This window comes from Cynocephalus volans, chromosome 8, assembly GCF_027409185.1.
Source record: "Cynocephalus volans isolate mCynVol1 chromosome 8, mCynVol1.pri, whole genome shotgun sequence".
NCBI classification, from domain to species: Eukaryota; Metazoa; Chordata; class Mammalia; order Dermoptera; family Cynocephalidae; genus Cynocephalus; species Cynocephalus volans.
In genome coordinates, this window is record NC_084467.1 from 141,013,455 (window position 1) to 141,032,328 (window position 18,874).

The window sequence follows — 18,874 nt, forward strand, 5'->3', positions numbered from 1 at the left end:
TTTTCTTTTAAGGCAGTCAGCAAACATCAATGGCAAGGTGGTCCAAACAGAAGGTAATCAAGCTATCCAAACACAAATTTGACTTCATTTGCAACCTCAGCACTGTAAAAGACAGGTCCCTAGCTTTTAGTAAGGATTCCTGTGGTCATCTCATCTTTAAATCCATCAGATCTCTTTGACCTTTGTAAATCTACGAATATAATTTTATACTATTGTTGTGTCTGGGGAAACTGTACTCATACTTCTAGTCATTTACCAAAGTTGCTACATGGATTCCTTAAATTCACCTTAGCAAGAAACGTCTAGAGTATTCTCCATATGGATACACCATTCATACACATAAATTAATATGGTATTTTATAATGCAAACTAAAAATTATTTTACATTAGTTTTAGGAAGTATTTTTAGATGGGAGAAAAAGGAGAGGTGTCCTTCCCTTCAAGAAACACTAGCAATTAATCACCGTACACTCCATCAGCATAATTTCCCCACCAGATCAGAAATGGGAACTTTACCAATTTTATTCTCCCACTGGAGATCAGCAATTAGCATTAAATCAACATTTTCAAAAGGACTAGTATACACAAGACTTTCTAATACCTGAAAATATGACAAAGTGTTTTAACTATGTTCATATACTACGTATAACTGCTTTACAGAAAACACTAGTCACAAACTGTACTTGTGCTCAAAGTAATGCATTCACTTAAAGGCCATTTAAATGCACATTTACCCTGTAATGAGAACTGTTTCCACTCTTGCCAGAAACTATATAAACAAAATCACCAGGCCCAAAGCCTGGGAAAATAAGTGGGAAATGGATAGAAAAACCGTTTAGGCATTCTCAGAAATGCACACAGATATAACATTAAATGTTGCCTAGAATTGTTATCTTTTATGGGGTCAGCAAACACATATATAATATAAAATAAATAATGGAAAGAATAAATCATGTAAATGTATATGCCACTTTGCCACTCAACAGTCAAGTGGCAAGACAGCTATTAAAATGGTTGTAACTGATATAGTGGGATTGTTTGTCATCACTAAGGAAATGTCTTATAACTAAGTTGTAGTTAATAATATAAATGACAGAGTTTGGTCCAGTTTACGAACAACAGATTCCAAAACTTGAAAACTTCAACTATCTCAACAGGAGATAGTTATCAGGCCTGGTATGCTACATGCTCTTTGTATTATTTACAAATTAATATTTCTTAAGCCAGGCACAAAAGTATTTATTATAAAAGAAAAGATGGATTTATATGATTATATTCAAAGTTATATTCAAATTAATAACTATTAAAAAAAACAAATTAACAACTGTTATTCATTAAAGGATACCGTAAAGATAGTGAAAGATGGATTTTAAAATTGCAAAACTTAACCATCTAAGGATTATTATCAAGATATATAAAGAAATCATACAAGTCGATGAGAAACTACAGGCAACCCAATAGGTAAAGGATATGAACAGGCATTTCTTAAGAGAGGAAATAATAAATATGCAAAGAAATGTCCAATATTTTTAGTGATCAGAGAAATGCAAATTAAGACCACAATGAGATAACTCATTCAACGGACAAAAATTTGAAAGTCTGACACTACCAAATGTTGGAGACGATACAGTTCCAATGGATCCTGTTTACACTGCTGGTGCAACCACTTTGGAAATAGTTTGAAATTATCTCCTACAGTTGAATATTTTTAGTAACACTCCATCATCAGGAGAGTGGGTGTGAAAACTGAGATACAATGACACTATGGAATATACAGCAGCCTAAATAATGCACAATAGCGAATTAATTTTAGCAATATAATTTCCAGTACATAAGGTGAGCCTCAAAAAGACTGCATATCTTTTAAAAAGATAAAAACCTCTAAAATAAAACAATTCCCAGTGAATATGGGATTCAGGATGACAGTTACCATAGGTCAGTGGAAGCAGGGAAAGGAGGGGTCCCATAAGATTAGATCCCAGTAATTGTTAAGTATCTAGCTTGTTTTGGGTGGTGGGTTCAGAGATACTTGCCACATTATTAAAAATAACTAAATAAATAAATAAATAAAAGCCAGGCATGGACTAAGAATGAGAGTAAGTCATGAAACAAAGATATGTTTAATCCAATTTTGTGCACCTAAGATTTATAAAAAAGCCACCTCCCCCCACCAAAAAAAAGAAATGCATTAGTTAAAAATCTTAAAAGTTTTTTTCCCTCTAAGATGGCTGCCTAGAGAGGTATGGCGCTAGGCCCCTCCCCATAAAAAGAGATCAAAACAACAGACAAGTATATTTTGACTGGAACCGGAGGAAACACAGTGCAGAGCACCAGGAGAGTAAGGAGATTCTTGTGAAACACAGAAGAAGGGAATGGCGCATAGAGGGCAGAGAAGAGCAGGGCATCCAGCCTTAGCCCTGCTACGGGGACCCACCCAGAACCAGGCGGAGAGAAAGGAGTGTGGAAAAGACCCTGGCTATTCCTACCACCGCCACAAATGCCAGTGATCCCTGCCTTGGGGGGATCCCCAGTCTTTTTGGGACCCACACCTGAATTCACTCAGTACCCACTCCCCCCCAAGCTGGCAAGCAGACCTACTGAGCGGGAAATCAACTAAAAAGTAGCGAGTCCCCACATTCATCACCTGCCTTGCATCATGGCCTGTGGAAGCTAAACCTACAACAAACTACTTGGTCCACAACTAACTCGGCGGCAGCCCTGACTCCCACTGGGACCCTCCACAGGCACCCACAGGCACACACAGGCACCGATAGGGCCACAATCCCAAGGACTTGAAGACTAGACCCGTGTGCTGAACCCAGCCAGCCTGGGTCCCTTTGTCTAGAGGCACTGCCTGCATTTTGTGGTGCTCACTTGGGCACTGGCAGGGTCAGAGCACAGGCTGCCTGGAGCCTCTGACAGAGTGACTTAGACCCCAGTGTCTGGATTAACACAACACCCTCCTCCTCCTCCCCAAGGTAGGATGCTTCTGGGCTCAGCTGCACCCTTGCAGGCTCACATGGGGCTCAACAGCGATTGGGTAGCAGCTTTCTCTTCCTACAGCACACCTTCAGAGAGCCACTGGGTCCCGCATCATTCTCACAGGCTTGCTCCAGGCTCAACAGCTGAGCCAGTGGCCCTGTACAGACCTCCCAGGAACTGCTGTAACAGTATACATCTACCCACTGGCTGACAGCGGACCACCCACCCTGACAACAAACCCACCCCAACAAGAAACTGCCAAAGGCCCTTCCACCTAGGCCATGGCACTTACAGACAACTCTAAGATTGAAAACAGTAGAAGTTGCAGTGAAGGCTGCACTACCACACCGACCCAGATCCAAACTTAAAGTGCCCAACTAACTGTCAATATAGAATACTTCTATAAGAAACAGTCTCCCCCTTCAAAAGCCACTCCCAGAATTGAAAGAAGTGACTACACAACCAGATGCCCAGATGAGAAACATGAAAAAACAAGGAAGCTTGACTCTCACAAAAGAAGACTAAAATTCTCCAATACCAGACTCCAAACAATAGGAAATTGACAAATTGCCTGAGGAGGAATCCCAAAGGACAATACTAAGGAAACTCAAAATGATGGATGAAAAAATAAATAGAAATCACAATGAAGTCAAAAAGAAATCTGAGGACATTTACGGAAAATTCAACAAAGAGATACAAGCCATAAAATAAAAATCAGCGGAAATCCTGGAACTGAAGAATTTATTCAAAGAAATAAAAAATAATCTGAGAGCCTAAACAGCAGGCTAGAACAAGAAGAAGAAAGAATCTTCAAACTAGAAGACAGGCTTTTTGAACTAACACAGTTGGACCAAAAAAATAAAAAATAAAAAAAGAATTATAAAAAATGAAGAAAAACTGCAAAATCTTTCTGATAACCTGAAGTATAAAACATCTGTATTATAGGTATGCAGGAAGGGGAAGAGAAAGGAAGAGATATTAAAAACCTATTTAATGAAATAACAGCTGAAAACTTCCCAAATATTGGGAGAAAGATGGTCTTTCAGATTCAAGAAGCTCAAAGATCCTCAAACAGATTCAATCCAAAAAGCACCTCCCCAAGACACACTGTAGTCAAATTATCAAAAGTCAAAGACAAAGAAAGGATTCTAAAACAGCAAGAGAAAAGAGTCAAATTACCTATGAGGGAATCCCCATCAGGCTAACGGCAGACTTCTCAACAAAACACTTACTCTCTCTCCAGGAGAGAGTGGGATGACATATTCAAAGCACTGAAGGAAAAGAAACTGGCAACCAAGAATACCATATCCAGCAAAGCTTTCCTTCAGAAATAAAGGAGAAATAGCATCTTTCCCAGATACACAAAAACTGTGGGAATTCATCATGACAAGACTGGCCCTTCAACAATCCTCAAAGGGGCCCTACATCTGGAATCAAAAGAGAGATATATGTCACCATAAACACATGAGAAAGAATAAAAACCACTAGCAGAACAGATACACAAATGAGAAAGAGGAAGAAAATGTATTTTATCACTACAAAAAAAACACCCAACAGCAAAGATAAACAATGAAAGGGAAAGAAAGGAACATAAGAAATATAAAATTATACAGAAATTAATAAAATGGCAGGAATAAAGTAATACCTTTCAGTAACAACTCTGAATATAGATGGACTAAAATCCTCACTTAAAACATATAGACTGGCTGAATGGATTAAAAAACTAAAATATATAGACTGGCTGAATGGATAAAAAACTAGACCTGACTATATGCTGCCTACAAAAACACACTTCACCAATGAAGACACACAGACTAATAGTGAAGGAATGGAAAAAGACATTCCATGCAAGCAGAAACCAAAAACAAAAAGGGGTTGTCATACCTGTAACAGATAAAATAGAGTTCAAACCAAGAACTATAAAAAGAGAAGAAGAAGGACATTACATAATGATAAAAGGATCAATGAAGCAAGAAGATATATCAATCATAAATATATATGCACCCAACATCAGAGCACCTAGATATATTACTGGATCTAAGGGGAAAGGTAGACCCCAACATAGTATCAGTTGGAGATTTGAGCATGCCACTCTCAGCACTGGACAGATCATTTAGACAAAGAATCAGCAGAGAAATATTGGATTTAAACAGCACCTTAGATCAAATGGACTTGACAGACATATAGACAACATTTCATCCAATAACGACAGAACATGCAATCTTGTCATCAGCAAATGGATTATTCTCCAGGACAGACCACATGTTAGGTCACAAATTAAGTCTCAACAAATTTTAAAATATTGAAATCATATCAAGTATATTTTCAGACTACAATGGAATAAAATTAGAAATTAACAACAAATGAAACTGTAGAAATGATACAAATTCACCGAAATCAAACAACATGCTCTTGAACAACCAGTGGGTTAAAGAAGAAATAAAGCAGGAAATCAAAAAATTCCTTGAAGTGAATGAAAATACAAGCACAACTTTCCAAAACCTATGAGATACTGCAAAAGCAGTACTGTATTAGTCTGTTTTGTGTTGCTATAACAGAAATACCTGAGACTGGGTAATTTATAAAGAACAGAGGTTTATTTCGCTTACAATTCTGGGACAGCTGCATCTGGCACGGGCCTCAGGCTGCTTCTACTCATGGTGGAAAGCGGCAGGCAGCTGGCAGGTACAAGCAGATCACATGGCAAGAGGAAGCAAGTGGGGGGAGGTCCCAGAGTCTTTTAAACAACCAGCTCCGGTGGGAACTAATGGAGTGAGAACTCACTCATTAATCCCCCCTCCCCCAGGGAGAGCACTAATCCATGCATGAGGGATCTGCCCCCATGACTCAATCAGTTTCCAACATTGCCACATTGGGAATCAAATTTCCACATGAGTTTTGGTGTGGACAACACAGCCAAACTCCATCAAGTACCAAGAGGGAAGTTGATCGCAATAAGTGCTTACATCAAAAGAACAGAAAGACTTCAAATAAACAACCTAATGTTAAATCTCAAAGAACTTCAAATAAACAACCCAACATTAAATCTCAAGCTAACCTAATGTTAAATCTCAAACTGACCTAATTTTAAATTTCAAAGAAAAACAAGAGCAATCTAATCCCAAAACTAGCAGACAGAAAGAAATACTTAAGATCAGAGCAAACTAAATGAATAGAAACCAAAAGAATGATACAAAAAAATCAATGAAACGAAAAGTTGTTTTTTTGAGAGGACAAAGAAAATAGACAAGCCGTTGACCAAACCAACTTAAAAAAGAGAGAAGACCCAAATAACAAAAATCAGAAATGAAAAAGAAGACATCACAACCAATACCCAGAAATACAAAGAATCATAGAGACTATTATGAACAACCCTATGCCAATAAATTTGAAAACGTGGAGGAAATGGATAAATTCCTGGCACATACAGACTACCAAGACTGAACCAAGAAGTAATAGAAAACCTGAACAGACCAACAACAAGCAATAAGATTGATGCAGTAATCAGCAGTCTCCCAACAAAGAAAAGCCCAGGATCAGATGGCTTCACTGCTGTATTCTACCAAACGTTTAAAGAAGAATTAACACCTATCCTTTTCAAAGTATTCAAAAAAAATCGAAACACAGGCCATTCTTCCAAATTCATTCTATGAGGCCAACATCACCCTGATACCAAAATCAGACAAAGACAAAACAAAAAAAGAAAGCTACAGGCCAATATCCTTGATGAACATACACACAACAGTCCTCAATAAGATATTAGCAAACAGAATACAACAGCACATCAAAAAGATTATACACCATGATCAAGTGGGATTCATCCCAGAGTTGCAAGCATGGTGCAACATATGCAAATCAATAAATGTGATACACCACATTAAAAAAACAAGGACAAAAACCATATGATTATCTCAATTGATGTTTGACAAAATTCAGCATCCCTTGATGATAAAGACCCTCAACAAATTAGGTAAGGAAGGAAAGTATCTTAACACAATAAAAGCAATATATGACAAACCCACTGCCAAAATCATCCTGAATGGGGAAAAACTGAAAGCTTTTCCTTTGAAAACAGGAATAAGACAAGGATGCCCACTCTCACCACTCTTGTTCAACACAGTGTTGGAAGTATTAGCCAGAACAATCAGGCAGGAGAAAGAAATAATGGGAATCCAAATTGGAACACACGAAGTTAAATTGTCACTGTTTGCAGAAGACACAATTCCACATATGGAAAAACCCATAACCTCTACAAAAAACTTCTAGAGCTCATAAATAAATTCAGTAAAATTGCAGATACAAAAAAAAATCAGTAGTGTTCTCATACACCAAAAACAAACAAGCAGAAAAAGAAATCAAAAAAGCAAGCCCATTTACAATTGCTACCAAAAGAATAAAATACCTAGGAATAAATTTAACCAAAGAGGAGAAAGATCTCCACAATGAGAACTACACAACCCTGTTGAAAGAAATTAAACAGGACACCAAAAGATGGAAAGACATTCCAAGAGCATGGATTGGAAGAAATAATGTTGTGAAAATATCCATACTACCCAAAGCAATCTACAGATTCAATGCAATCTCCTTCAAAATACCAATGACATTCTTCACAGAAATAGAAAAACAATCCTAAAATTAATATGGAAAAACAAAAGAGACTCAATAGCCAAAGCAATCCTGAGCAAAAAAGAATTAAACCAGAGGCATTACACTACCTGACTTCAAACTATACTACAAAGCTATAGTAACCAAAACAGCATGGTACTGGCATAAAAACAGACACTCCAACCAACGGAATAGAATAGAGAACCCAGAAATCAACCAAGGTACTTACAGCCAACTGATCTTAGAGAAGGCACCAAGAACATACATTGGGGAAAGGACAGCCTCTTCAGTAAATGGTTCTGGGAAAAGTGGATATCCATGTGCAGTAGAATGAAACTAGACCCATGCCTCTTACCATCTATCAAAATCAACTCAAAATGGATTAAAGACTTAAGTATATAACCTGAAACTATAAAACTCCTAGAAGAAAACATTTCAGGATGTAGGACTGGACAAAGACTTTATGAATATGACCCCCAAAGCACAAGCAACGAAAGAAAAAACAAACATATGGGATTATATCAAACTAAAAAGCTTCTTCACAGCAAAGGACGCAATCAACAGAGTAAAAACATAACCTACAGAATGGGAGAAAATATCTGCAAACTATACATCCAATAGGGAATTAATATACAGAATATACAAGGAACTCCAACAACTTCACAGTCAAAAAACCCCCAAATAATCCAATTAAAAAATAGGCAAAGCAGTTGAATAGATATTTTTCAAAGGCAGAATAGAAATTTTTCAAAGGAAGATACATGAAAAAATGCTCAACATCACTAAGCATTAGGGAAATGCAAATTAAAAACACACTGAGATAATAACTGCATTTAGATAACCACATTGAGTCACCCCAGGTAGACTGACTATTATCAAAAAGACTGACAATAATGAATACTGGTAAAGATGTGGAGAAAAGGGAACTGTTCTACATTGTTGGTGAGACTGTAAATTAGTACAGTCATTATGGAAAACAGTACAGAGGGTTCTCAAACAACAACAGATAGATCTACCACACAATCCATCAATCCCACTTCTGAATATATACACAAAGGAATGGAAATCATCACATTGGGATATCTGCACTCCCATGTTCATCCCAGCTCTATATACAACAGCCAAGATATGGAATCAGCCTAAATGTGCATCGATGGACAATTGGATAAGGAAAATGTAGTATACATACACAATGGAATACTACTCAGCCATAAAAAAGAATGAAAATCTGCTATTCTCAGCAACACAGGTGAGCCTGGAGAAAATTGTTAAGTGAAATAAGCCAGGCAAAGAAAGAGAAATACCACATGTCCTCACTCATAAGTAGGTAGGTAGGTAGGTAGGTAGGTAGGTAGGTAGGTGGGTGGGTAGGTGGGTGGGTGGGAGGGAAGGAGGGAGGGAGGGAGGGAGGGAGGGAGGGAGGGAGGAAGAAGGAAGAAGGACAGAAAAAAACAATAAAATGTCAAATTTTTAGTAGAGAACAGACCTATAGTTACTAGAGGTGAAAAAGGGGGAGAGGGATGGGTGTTAGCAAGTAATTGGGTAAGGGACACAAAGAATTATTACTATTTGTAATGATGAACATACTAATAATATTGATTTGATCATCATATACTGTCTACAAATACTGATAAGTCAACTTTGTACCCCATAAATATGTATAATCAGTTATGTTTCAATTCAAAAAATAATTCATTTAAATCTTAAAAATATATTAAAGAACAAAAAATTTTTAAAAGTCCCACAGCTGCATGAAGCTTTCTTTGACTTCAATTTGCATGTTAATCATGCTCTTCACCAATTCCTATAGCAGGTATGATTGGTATCACATTGTATACCTTACAATATATGTTGTTTCAAATGTAATGGCTTGCCTCCTTACCAAGAATATAAATATTTTCTGTTTCCTTAAGGATAGAATTTCTACCATTTATTCTTTCTCTAAGTGTTAAATAAATACTTGTTGAACTCTCATACTTAATTCCTCAAATGACCAAGAGTAAAGCTATGATCCCTGTACCCCAAATTCCTTTAAAAATGTTATATTACTACCTTTAATTTAATGATTCCTAGTGCTTTACTCAGAAAAGGAACTAATCTGTTAAACAAAGACCAAAATCACCAGTTCACCTGTTATGGCTGAGGGAAGCAGTGATGGGTACAGGCACCACAGTCTGTAACCCTTCCCCTTCTAGCTCTGTACCAACAAGGCAGATGAGCTGGAGTTCTGGTAATCCCACACAGCTTACTTCATGCCAACTTTTACCTGAAAGAGCATCATTGAATGGACAATAATGTTCATCAAAAGCAAAAGATAAAAATACCAAACTTCTACCTAATACTCAGTTGAGCAAACACCACTTATAATGCCACCGCCTCTCTTTACTTTTCTAGTATTTTCTGTTACAAAGTAATTCCCAATATAAATGAAGAAATTACAAAATTGACAAAATTAATAGCAAATGCATAAATGATTGCTTAATATAATGCCAACGATGCTATACCCCAACTCAATCCCCCAAACCCATACCACAGCCCCAATAACAAAACAATATAAACAAACGACTTACTCTCCATGAGGTCCAGGTAAACCAAGAATGCTATATAGACTTGGGTGGCATCTCCTATATCTAATTCCATCATTTCTAAGTACTGAAAATCAAAATGCAATTGTCAAATAGAGAAGGAAGAATCTTTTAATCATTTCTTTCAATCAACAAGTATACATTAAATATCTCTTCTAGGTAATAGCGGTAGTTAAAAAGCAATATAAGATCTGACCTCTACCTCTAAAGAATTTGCAATTGTTAGGATAAACACATGCATACTTACAATTATTAGGCAAATAACAATAGATGACATTAAGTGATTAAAAACCATGTGAGTGGAATAAAAACACAGAACCCAACAGGTCAGAGGAGCTTTACTCAGGGAGATTGGTTGCTGAATGCTTCATGGCAGAAGTGGGATGCAAATTGAGCCCTGAAGGACATGATTTGAGTAAATGGAGAAGTAGAATAATAGTGTGGGTAATCACACAAAGGTGGGAATAAACCACACATATTTAAGGGCCTATAAAGAAACCTATCTGCCAGGAGTAGAGACATTTTTTAATAGGATTTTCATTGGGACATGTTGGTGGGGAGCTTCTATTTCCCTGGTCTCTTATTTGCATGGAAGAGAAAGTCTGCTAGAATACCATTCCTAGCCTCTCTCCTCACACCTTTTCACTCAAGAGTAGGGAGTTATTTAATTGCTGGATTTTAAAGAAGGAACTAAGCAAGGTGCTCCTTCTTTCAGACTTGCTGGTCAGCATAAGGGAACATTTTTCAGCAGCTTACTCCTGCAGGGAAAGCCTGAGACTGTCTAACTACATCAGTGACTAGGTGGATAAGCAAGGCTAATGCAGAGATGAGGTTTTGGCAGACTTGTGTGGGGGCAGATCTGAAGTCACATTCCCCCATGCGTTTCACCGTAAGTGTACAGGTGCAGGAGAATAGGGGTGTTATTAGTTGTCTACCTGAAGCCTCAAATGTGTTTGAAAATGACACAAAACGTAATTTCAGGCCAGGTTATAAGGTCTTGGTGGCCAAACTAAAAGTCTGAGTTTTGTCCATAAGGAAACACTGAGGATTTCTAAGCAGTAGAATAATATAAGTGCTGTGTGAGAATGACAAATCTGATACCATTTTACTGGATGAAACTAAGTAATTTCCAAATTGAGTAACAAAAAAATTGGACTGGAAAAACACTCACTCACTATTATTTCTTTTCTGGTTTTTAAAAATCAATTCAGGAAGAATAATCAAAAGGGAAGATTTGGTGGTCATGATCTACACAGCCATTAACTTCAAAGAGAAAAAAAATCTACAAGCATGAAAACTGAATAGCAACACCAAATCTCAATGAGGCTTTAAAAATGTGTTATTGGTGTTTCATTTATTAAATACTTACATAGTGCTTTCTATATGTCAAAAATATTAACTGATTTAATCCTGTAATAACCCTACAAGGCAAATACTATTATTATCCCTGTTATTCAGGTGAGGAAACTAGGTGTAATGAGATGGAGCCACTTGGCCCAAATCACAAAGCTGGTAAGTGACAGAACCAGGATTCAAACTCAGTGAGTCTGACTTTGAGTTCATGCTCCTAACCACTATGCTACCCTGCCATGTTGTTTTCTTTTTATGGTACTAAATAATACTTCCATGCTATTGTTTCTTTTTCTCACTTGTTGGGGGAAGATGAAGGGGACAGAGCAGGAGGATAAAATCAAGTGAGAAGACGAAGAAGGCTTAATTCTTTTCAGACTTATATCTATAAAATTTTACCTTTCTTGACTGTTTTCAGATCATTATGAATTGTTGTTCTCAAATAGAAGAATGCAATTCTACTAAAGTACCAGACCAGTCCCAGAGATTCTTACAAAATCCACATCTCTGCTCACTGTCCATTCACTGTTTGGGACATTACTGGTACAAGGCAGCAATTTCCCAAGCAGAAGCAAGCAAGGGACTAATCATCTTAACCTCCCTTGCTGTGAATACAGAAAAATATACTCACAATGTGAGTAGCTCTGCTTTAGGCAAGAACCTATTCAAACTTTCCAAGAAATCCGATAAATTAGGAATCTGCACCTGTGCAAAATCATGATGCACACTCTGGGTCCAAGGCTAAGGTAAACGTGACTGTACCTAAACCTCTACCATGACGGACTCCTAGTTCATTATGGCCCACAAACTGTCTTGTATGGTTAATGTGAGAATTAAAGAAATTCACCCCCCCAAACGACCTCTATCTAAACAACAAAACTCAGGTATTGGTGGAGTGCTCATTGGCGGTCTCCAGCTTGAGGAGACTTTAATGTTTTGCCTTCAGTTTAAGGATGGCTTTGGTGAGGGGCTGGGGAAGGTGTCAGAGCGATCGTTCAACACGTCTAAACAAACAGAAACGATACTGCCTGAGGCTGGCAGTAGTGCACAGCGGCCCCCGCCACCCACCCCACCCTCGGCTGCCCGGCCGGTCGGAAGGGGAGCGCGACCCGGGAGCTCCGCCTGCGGCCGGGGGCTGGACCGGCGCCCGGCTCCTCTTGCGCCTCCTCACCTTAGGGTGGGTGCCCATCCAGGCGTCCTCAGGGGCCCACGAGGGAGCGCCGCCACCGCTGCGAACGCCGCCCGGGCCCAGACTGCTGCAGCCGGCGGTCGGTTCGGCATCGCCGCGATCCTCCATGCCGGCCCGCAGGGCGCACGCGTGGTGCACCACGACTTGCGCCCGGCCGGAAGCAGGGGCGCCCATGTCTGTGTTCCGCTTCCCTGCCCTCTGCAGCGTCTGCTCTGTAGGGCTCAGGTACTGGGAGGAAAGTGAAATCAGCCCCTTCCTCTGACAGTGGTAGCTAGAACCTGTGCAAAAGCAGGTTCTAGTTTTACTCTGCGTTTATTATTAAAAGCTGGGCGGATTCGAGCGCGAGGAAGGTTCAAGCGAGCCCCGAGCCCAAAGCCCTTAACCCTCCTTAAGTCAGTGCTGCCTGCAGCTTTCTTGAAAAGTAGGGGTTAAGTCCTCTTTGCCTTTAGCATTGGGTCCCGGTCTCCTATTCCTGGGAATTTAAACCCTTATCCAATGCCCTGTTGTAGAAGTTTAACATCGAACCATATTTTTAGGGTGGACCTACCTTTCCGGATTAGAGGAAACATGAGTCGTTGAATGAGTGGTCAGAAAGGGAGGATAGAAACCAGCATAAGTGTGTGACCTGGAAGCCAAGGAAAGGCAGAGTAGGACACAGCATTTCTGGTTTTACTCTATGTAAAACAGGGAACATTAGAGGCTCCTGTTATGTTTTCATAGGGTCAGTCTGACTGACTGAGGTGTTGACAGTAGGTGGTAGGGGACAGGGACTGATTAGGAGCCTAGTGTATTAACCAGGGCAAGAACTGACTCTCAAAATTCAAAGTCCCAGATACGTAGGGCAGAACTTCCACTTTCAGACATGATAGACTAAAACTCTAGTGGCTGATCCTCCAGCGGAAAACAACTATAGAACTTGGACATGACACAAAAAGCGACTGCCTGAATATACTGGAATGCAACACAATCAGAAATTACAGAGGAAAAAGTGAACTTGATGGTAGAAATCATCCAAAGTGAACAGCAAAGAGAAAAATAATTTTTAAAAAATGAGCAGAGCCTCAGAGACTTGCTATATGATTTTTTAAAAAATCCCACATACATGTAAATGGGATAACAGGGAGAGAAAAGAAAAAGAATGGAGCAGGAAAAAATTTAGAGAAACAGTGGCCAAGATTTCTCCAAATTTGATGAAAGGTAGATATTTGCTTATACAAAATGATAAACTAACACCAACTAAAATAAATACAAAAATGTCCGCACTATAGTCAAACTTGAAAGTCAAAGATAAAGAGAAAAGTCTGAATGCATCAAAGGAAACACAATACATTACACTCAGAGAGAAGTGTAGTTATTCTTGAATATGATATACAGCCACATACAAAGATTCATAAATTGCCCTAGAATACATTTCATTTGAAAGAAGTCATTAACCTTTACTTCCCCAAAGCATCTGCTAAGCCCCAAAGAAGCAAACAGCACTGAAATCAGTAGGCTCACTGAAGCACTGAACACTGACACTAATTCAAGTAATTGGAAGTTAATAAATCTTTCTCTCTGACCCCTAGTGATACTAATCGGTTCACATCTGGTATTTATAGAAGCATTTTGTTGCTAATATGAGTAGAGGGGAAATTTTATAAATTGGTAAGAAGATCCAGTGGGATTAAATACCGTGTGAACAAGGCTCAAATATCTCCAGGCAAAGATTTTCAGTTTCTGCTTAAGATTTAAAAAGGAGGGGGGGGCGGGGAGGGAAACCTAGAATGATGAAGAAAGAACTGTAAACTGAAAAAGCAACAGACAAATGCTATTCTTTGGCAAATAGATTAAGTACTGTTGCTCAGAGAAAGCATAATACATTTAACCATGAATATTGAATGCTTCCAACTTTTAACGTCCATGTCTATTTAAGCCAGTTGAAGAATGAAAATAAAGCGTCTCTTGGATTCCACATTAAGCAATGAAAACTTTTAAATAGGACTTGGTGATTGGGAATGCCTAAGAATGAACACAGAAGGATTTGGGAACACTTAGACAAGTATAGAATCAAAATGGCTTTTTGGCAATCTAGAGAACAGGGTAGAGTTTCAGCTTCTGATAGACTGGAAGATTTCTCCTTTTGTCAGTGCTTCAGTAGTTCCCCTCTCACCGGTTCCCCAATTAGGCACAGAGCCAGGGGCAGCCCCAATGGGGAGAGCTGGGCTCCAACACAGCGTTTTCCACTCCAGCGCAAAGCCAGGCGTGCAGGCCCCGAAGGGAGCTGAGGCCCGCAGCTGGAGGTGTGCCCCTGGTATTCAGACATTCCCGGCAGACGAAGTCATCTGAGATACACAGGATCTGGCAGTCTGCTTGTAACGATGCAACTGTGATCATTCATATGACACAATAACAGTCAATAAGAACGTCAGCCTAACAATGAGTCAAACAACCTAATGACCCCTCAGCGTTTCCTAACTTAAAAGAACACCCAGAGAGAAACACAAAATTATAGACAGAAACCAATGACACTAATATACCATTTACTCCTTCACTGCTCATAATTATTCATTTTAAAATGATAAAACTCATTATTTATTGCAAAAAACGTAAATCTTACAAATGAACATAAACTAAAAAAGCAAAATATCTACTCCTCCTTCATTCTAATCCCATCCCGTGACCTTTTCTCAACAGATTGGAGTATGTTCTTCTAGACCTTTCTGTGTATGTGTGTACATATTTAAACACACCTGCCATGTACATACGAGTCAGCATGGGTTTGTCACTGAACGGTGTGTTACAGACACCTCTCTATATGCACAAAACAGGGAAGGAGGCTTGCAGGAGGAAAACCTGACTTCTCACCCTAACTGTGCCACCTGTGAACTGCGGGAACCGGGACAGGTCCGCTAACGCCACTGACCCCTATCTGGAGAAGAGATATAAAAACACCTGCCTTCATCCACCTGCTGATTAGCTGTGATTTCAAATGACACAAAGACAATAAGGACATTTTGAGGCACCTGGAGAGAGAGACAATTGTTAAGTCTGCAACTACCTGCCAAAAGTCACAAAAGGAAGAGACTGAAAGAGGTAAAATGGTTTGGTGAAAATCAATCAGCACTCATGGAAATCAACTCAAACAATTTGCTACCTATCATAGGAAAAATGACATAGAAACAAAGTGTGCTGCAACGCATACAGCTCCAGTCCTGCTGGAAGATGATAATCGCAGTGAACAAATGCTGAGTGGATATCTATGGCACCCACGCACGCACATATGCACACATGTGGGCACACACATGCATACGCATGCACAGATCATGCACACATGTGGGCACATATGCACACACACCCTGAGGCATCCTCCCTGGGACAGATCAATGCAAAGACATCAAATTATACTATTAACTCCAAGAGGCTCTTCCAGTGTCCGGCCACAGGCCGGCCTTAGTGACTGGGGCCGAAGGGACGCGCTCTCGGGGCCACGCGCCGCCCATCCCCCGGCCCCACGAGCCGGAACCCAGCCTGGGTTCTAGAACCCCAGCTGGTGCAGGCTCCTTGGAAACGGTCGCCAGTGCCTCGTCAGTGCCGTGGTGGCCGCGGCTTCTGCAGCACCTGATTCGGGCACAGAGAGCGGGACGCGGCTGGGCCGGGGATCAGCCTCACCGTGAGGGGCGCCGGGGGTCCACCGTGCCCGGACTGCGGCCCGGACCCTCGGGAGCGGCCCCCTTGCCCTCGCCCCGTCTGTGTGTTGGCGACCCTTCATCACCTCTCATTGACTCACCTATCACTTTTCCTTCCCTCCTAGACATCCCCGGCTGTCCGGACCTGCTGGCTCTATTTCCATCGTGGAATTTGACTTTGGGCTGGAAACTGAGGTAAGTTAGGTTGACTGACCAACCACTGGAGAAACCTCTCCCAACCCTTCACGACTCCTGTTCCTTTAGTGCTCACCAAATCCAGCCCAAGAATTCAGGGAGCCGTCAGTCCTTCCCAGGAGCTGACTGCACACATTCCTATAAGACGCCTGATGGGTTCTGTACCTGTCAGTGCTGCTGGCTCTGTGCTCCTTCTATGCTTTTCCTGAAAAGCGACTGGGTGGCGTGTGTGTTTGACTTGCTCTCCCCCCACTGGGAAGTTGGAAAAATAGGTACCTGAAGCACACTTGTTCTCAACAACTAAAAAGTACAGCTTTGCAAACAAAATACTGCTGGGTTTGCTCTTTATGTGAGGGGAATTCTGAAAGGACGAGTCGACACCAGTTGCCGATCCACTGGAGAGAGCCCGTTTATGAGGCAGCACACACACATATATAGGGCTTTAAGGGGAAAGCTGATTGGCTTAAAATACAATCCCTACTTAGCATACCGCATGGGGTTTGGGGGGAGCTGATTGGTGTGTAATTCGCGACGGCGGGAAGGAGAATACGGAAGAGAAGGGCAACCAGCGCCATGATGGGGTGTGGCCGAGAAGGGCTTATGTGATGGGGTGTGATCCCTTGGGGCATTTGGGTCCCTACATTCCTCCCTTTTTCTTGTTTTAGGAAAGGGGATGTTGAAGTCATCGAGCTACTTCCTGCTGAACTGGGGCGTTGTGGGGGGGCAAAGGGAGGAAGGTACATAAATACCGATTATGAAACCCCAAAGGAGGGTGGAGAAACAAGTCATTTCAAAAGGGGAAAAGTCCATAAACGTTCCTTGAAGCCACAAGTCGCACATGCACCGGTTCCATTGTTCGTAGTTGGAGACTGGAGGGAGGAGCCAGGCGTTGGTGGCGAGGGCGTGTAGGACGCGTTCCCTCTGGAAGGTGGTGTCTCTTCAGCATCGGCTGAGGCGCTAACGAGATGAGGCGGGGGCTTCATCGGTATCTAGAAGCTGGTAGTTTCTAAGCAAAAGCTGGTTAAAGGCCTGATTAGAGATTTTTCCCACTTGGGCTTGAAGAAACCTAATGATACAGGGCAAGAAAAGGCAGGTTATGAGGATAATGATTAGAGGTCCCAAAATGGGCCAAATCCAAGTTAGCACAGGGCTTAAGATAAAGGAGGAAAAGGGGTTAGAACTGGATGTGGTTCGTAGGCTGGAAGCCGAGTCAGTGAGTCTGATGATGTTTGTTTCCACCAGACCGGATTCATTGATATAATAACAGCATTCTTCCCCAAGGAAGATGCAAGTACCTCCTTTTTCTGCAGTGAGGAGGTCTAGTGCTCTGCGGTTTTGGAGGGTGACCTGAGCTAAAGAGGTGATCTGTCTCTGTAGAGAGGAAAGAGATTCGGCAGTGGAGGTCAGAGCCCCTTCAAGTTTAGCATTGATGTCTTCGACTGCCCATAAACTGTGCCCTAAGGCTCCTCCCGACAGGCCGGCTCCGACCGCTGATGTTGTTAAGGAAACACCGACCATGATTGGGGGGAAGGTGGCCCTTTTTTGTCTTGACGGTGGGTGAAGAAGATGGAACAGTTCTGAATTGGAGTACAGAGTGAGTTGAGGGACGATGGTGACAAGAAGGCATGGGACAGTAAGATTAGGCAGGATGGAGGTAGAGAGGGTTCCATTGCACCAGAAGAAAGAGCCTGGTGGGGCGACGGTGTGGGTATGAATGGTTGTGTTAAGATCACAATAAGACGGGGGAGAAGTTAGGGAGGAAGAGCTTCCGATGAGACAGTGACGGGGCAACAGAGTATTGTTGTTTTTGTCGTCGGGCTCCCAGAGAGGGACGCCCGGAAGGTTAAGGTGTTCTGGTGGTGGGGAGGAGGTAGCATTGAGAGGAAGGGATGCATTTAAGGGGACAGCCGGCAGGAGCGGTCGCATGAGAGAGGCGCAAAGAAAACAATTTTCAGGAGAGAGAGCCGGCGAGGTGTGGGTGAGAAAGATGAGTGTTTCAGAAATGATTCGTTGCCAGGTGGAAATGGATTACCTGGCAGGGCAAGTTTAGCAGCGGTCGGAGTGCAAAGGATGACAGAACGTGGGCCTTCCCACTTAGGGGTTAGGGGGGTTTTGGGTTCTGGGGAAGTGTAGAATACTAATTGGCCTGGGCTGAGTGAAAGGTTATTTGTGGAAAGTGATGGATCTGGAAGTAGCCAGTCCTGGTGCTTCCATAATTCGGTGCGAAGGTGGGAGAGCGAGGGTAAGGCCATAGCGGGTGGTATGGGTCCTTCAGTTGCTGTGATCCCCGGGGGTGGGAG

The 18,874-nt window shown here is 41.2% G+C and overlaps 1 protein-coding gene across 10 annotated transcripts in view; it reads right to left on the minus strand.

The window, feature by feature from the left end:
- Positions 1-12,819, minus strand: part of LOC134383934 (tRNA-splicing endonuclease subunit Sen15-like) — a 91,523-nt gene extending 78,704 nt beyond the window's left edge. For all 10 annotated transcript variants that reach the window (XR_010024222.1, XR_010024221.1, XR_010024215.1 and 7 more), the window contains exons 1-3: positions 12,694-12,819; positions 10,158-10,239; positions 9,718-9,853 (exon numbers count right to left, since the gene is read on the minus strand). Coding sequence is in view for 2 of the 10 variants with exons in the window: in XM_063105463.1 (XP_062961533.1) it covers positions 9,718-9,853; positions 10,158-10,239; positions 12,694-12,819 (344 nt within the window). In the remaining 8 variants the exon portion in view is untranslated. The remainder of the gene's footprint in view (positions 1-9,717; positions 9,854-10,157; positions 10,240-12,693) is intronic.
- Between the last annotated feature and the right edge of the window lie 6,055 nt (positions 12,820-18,874).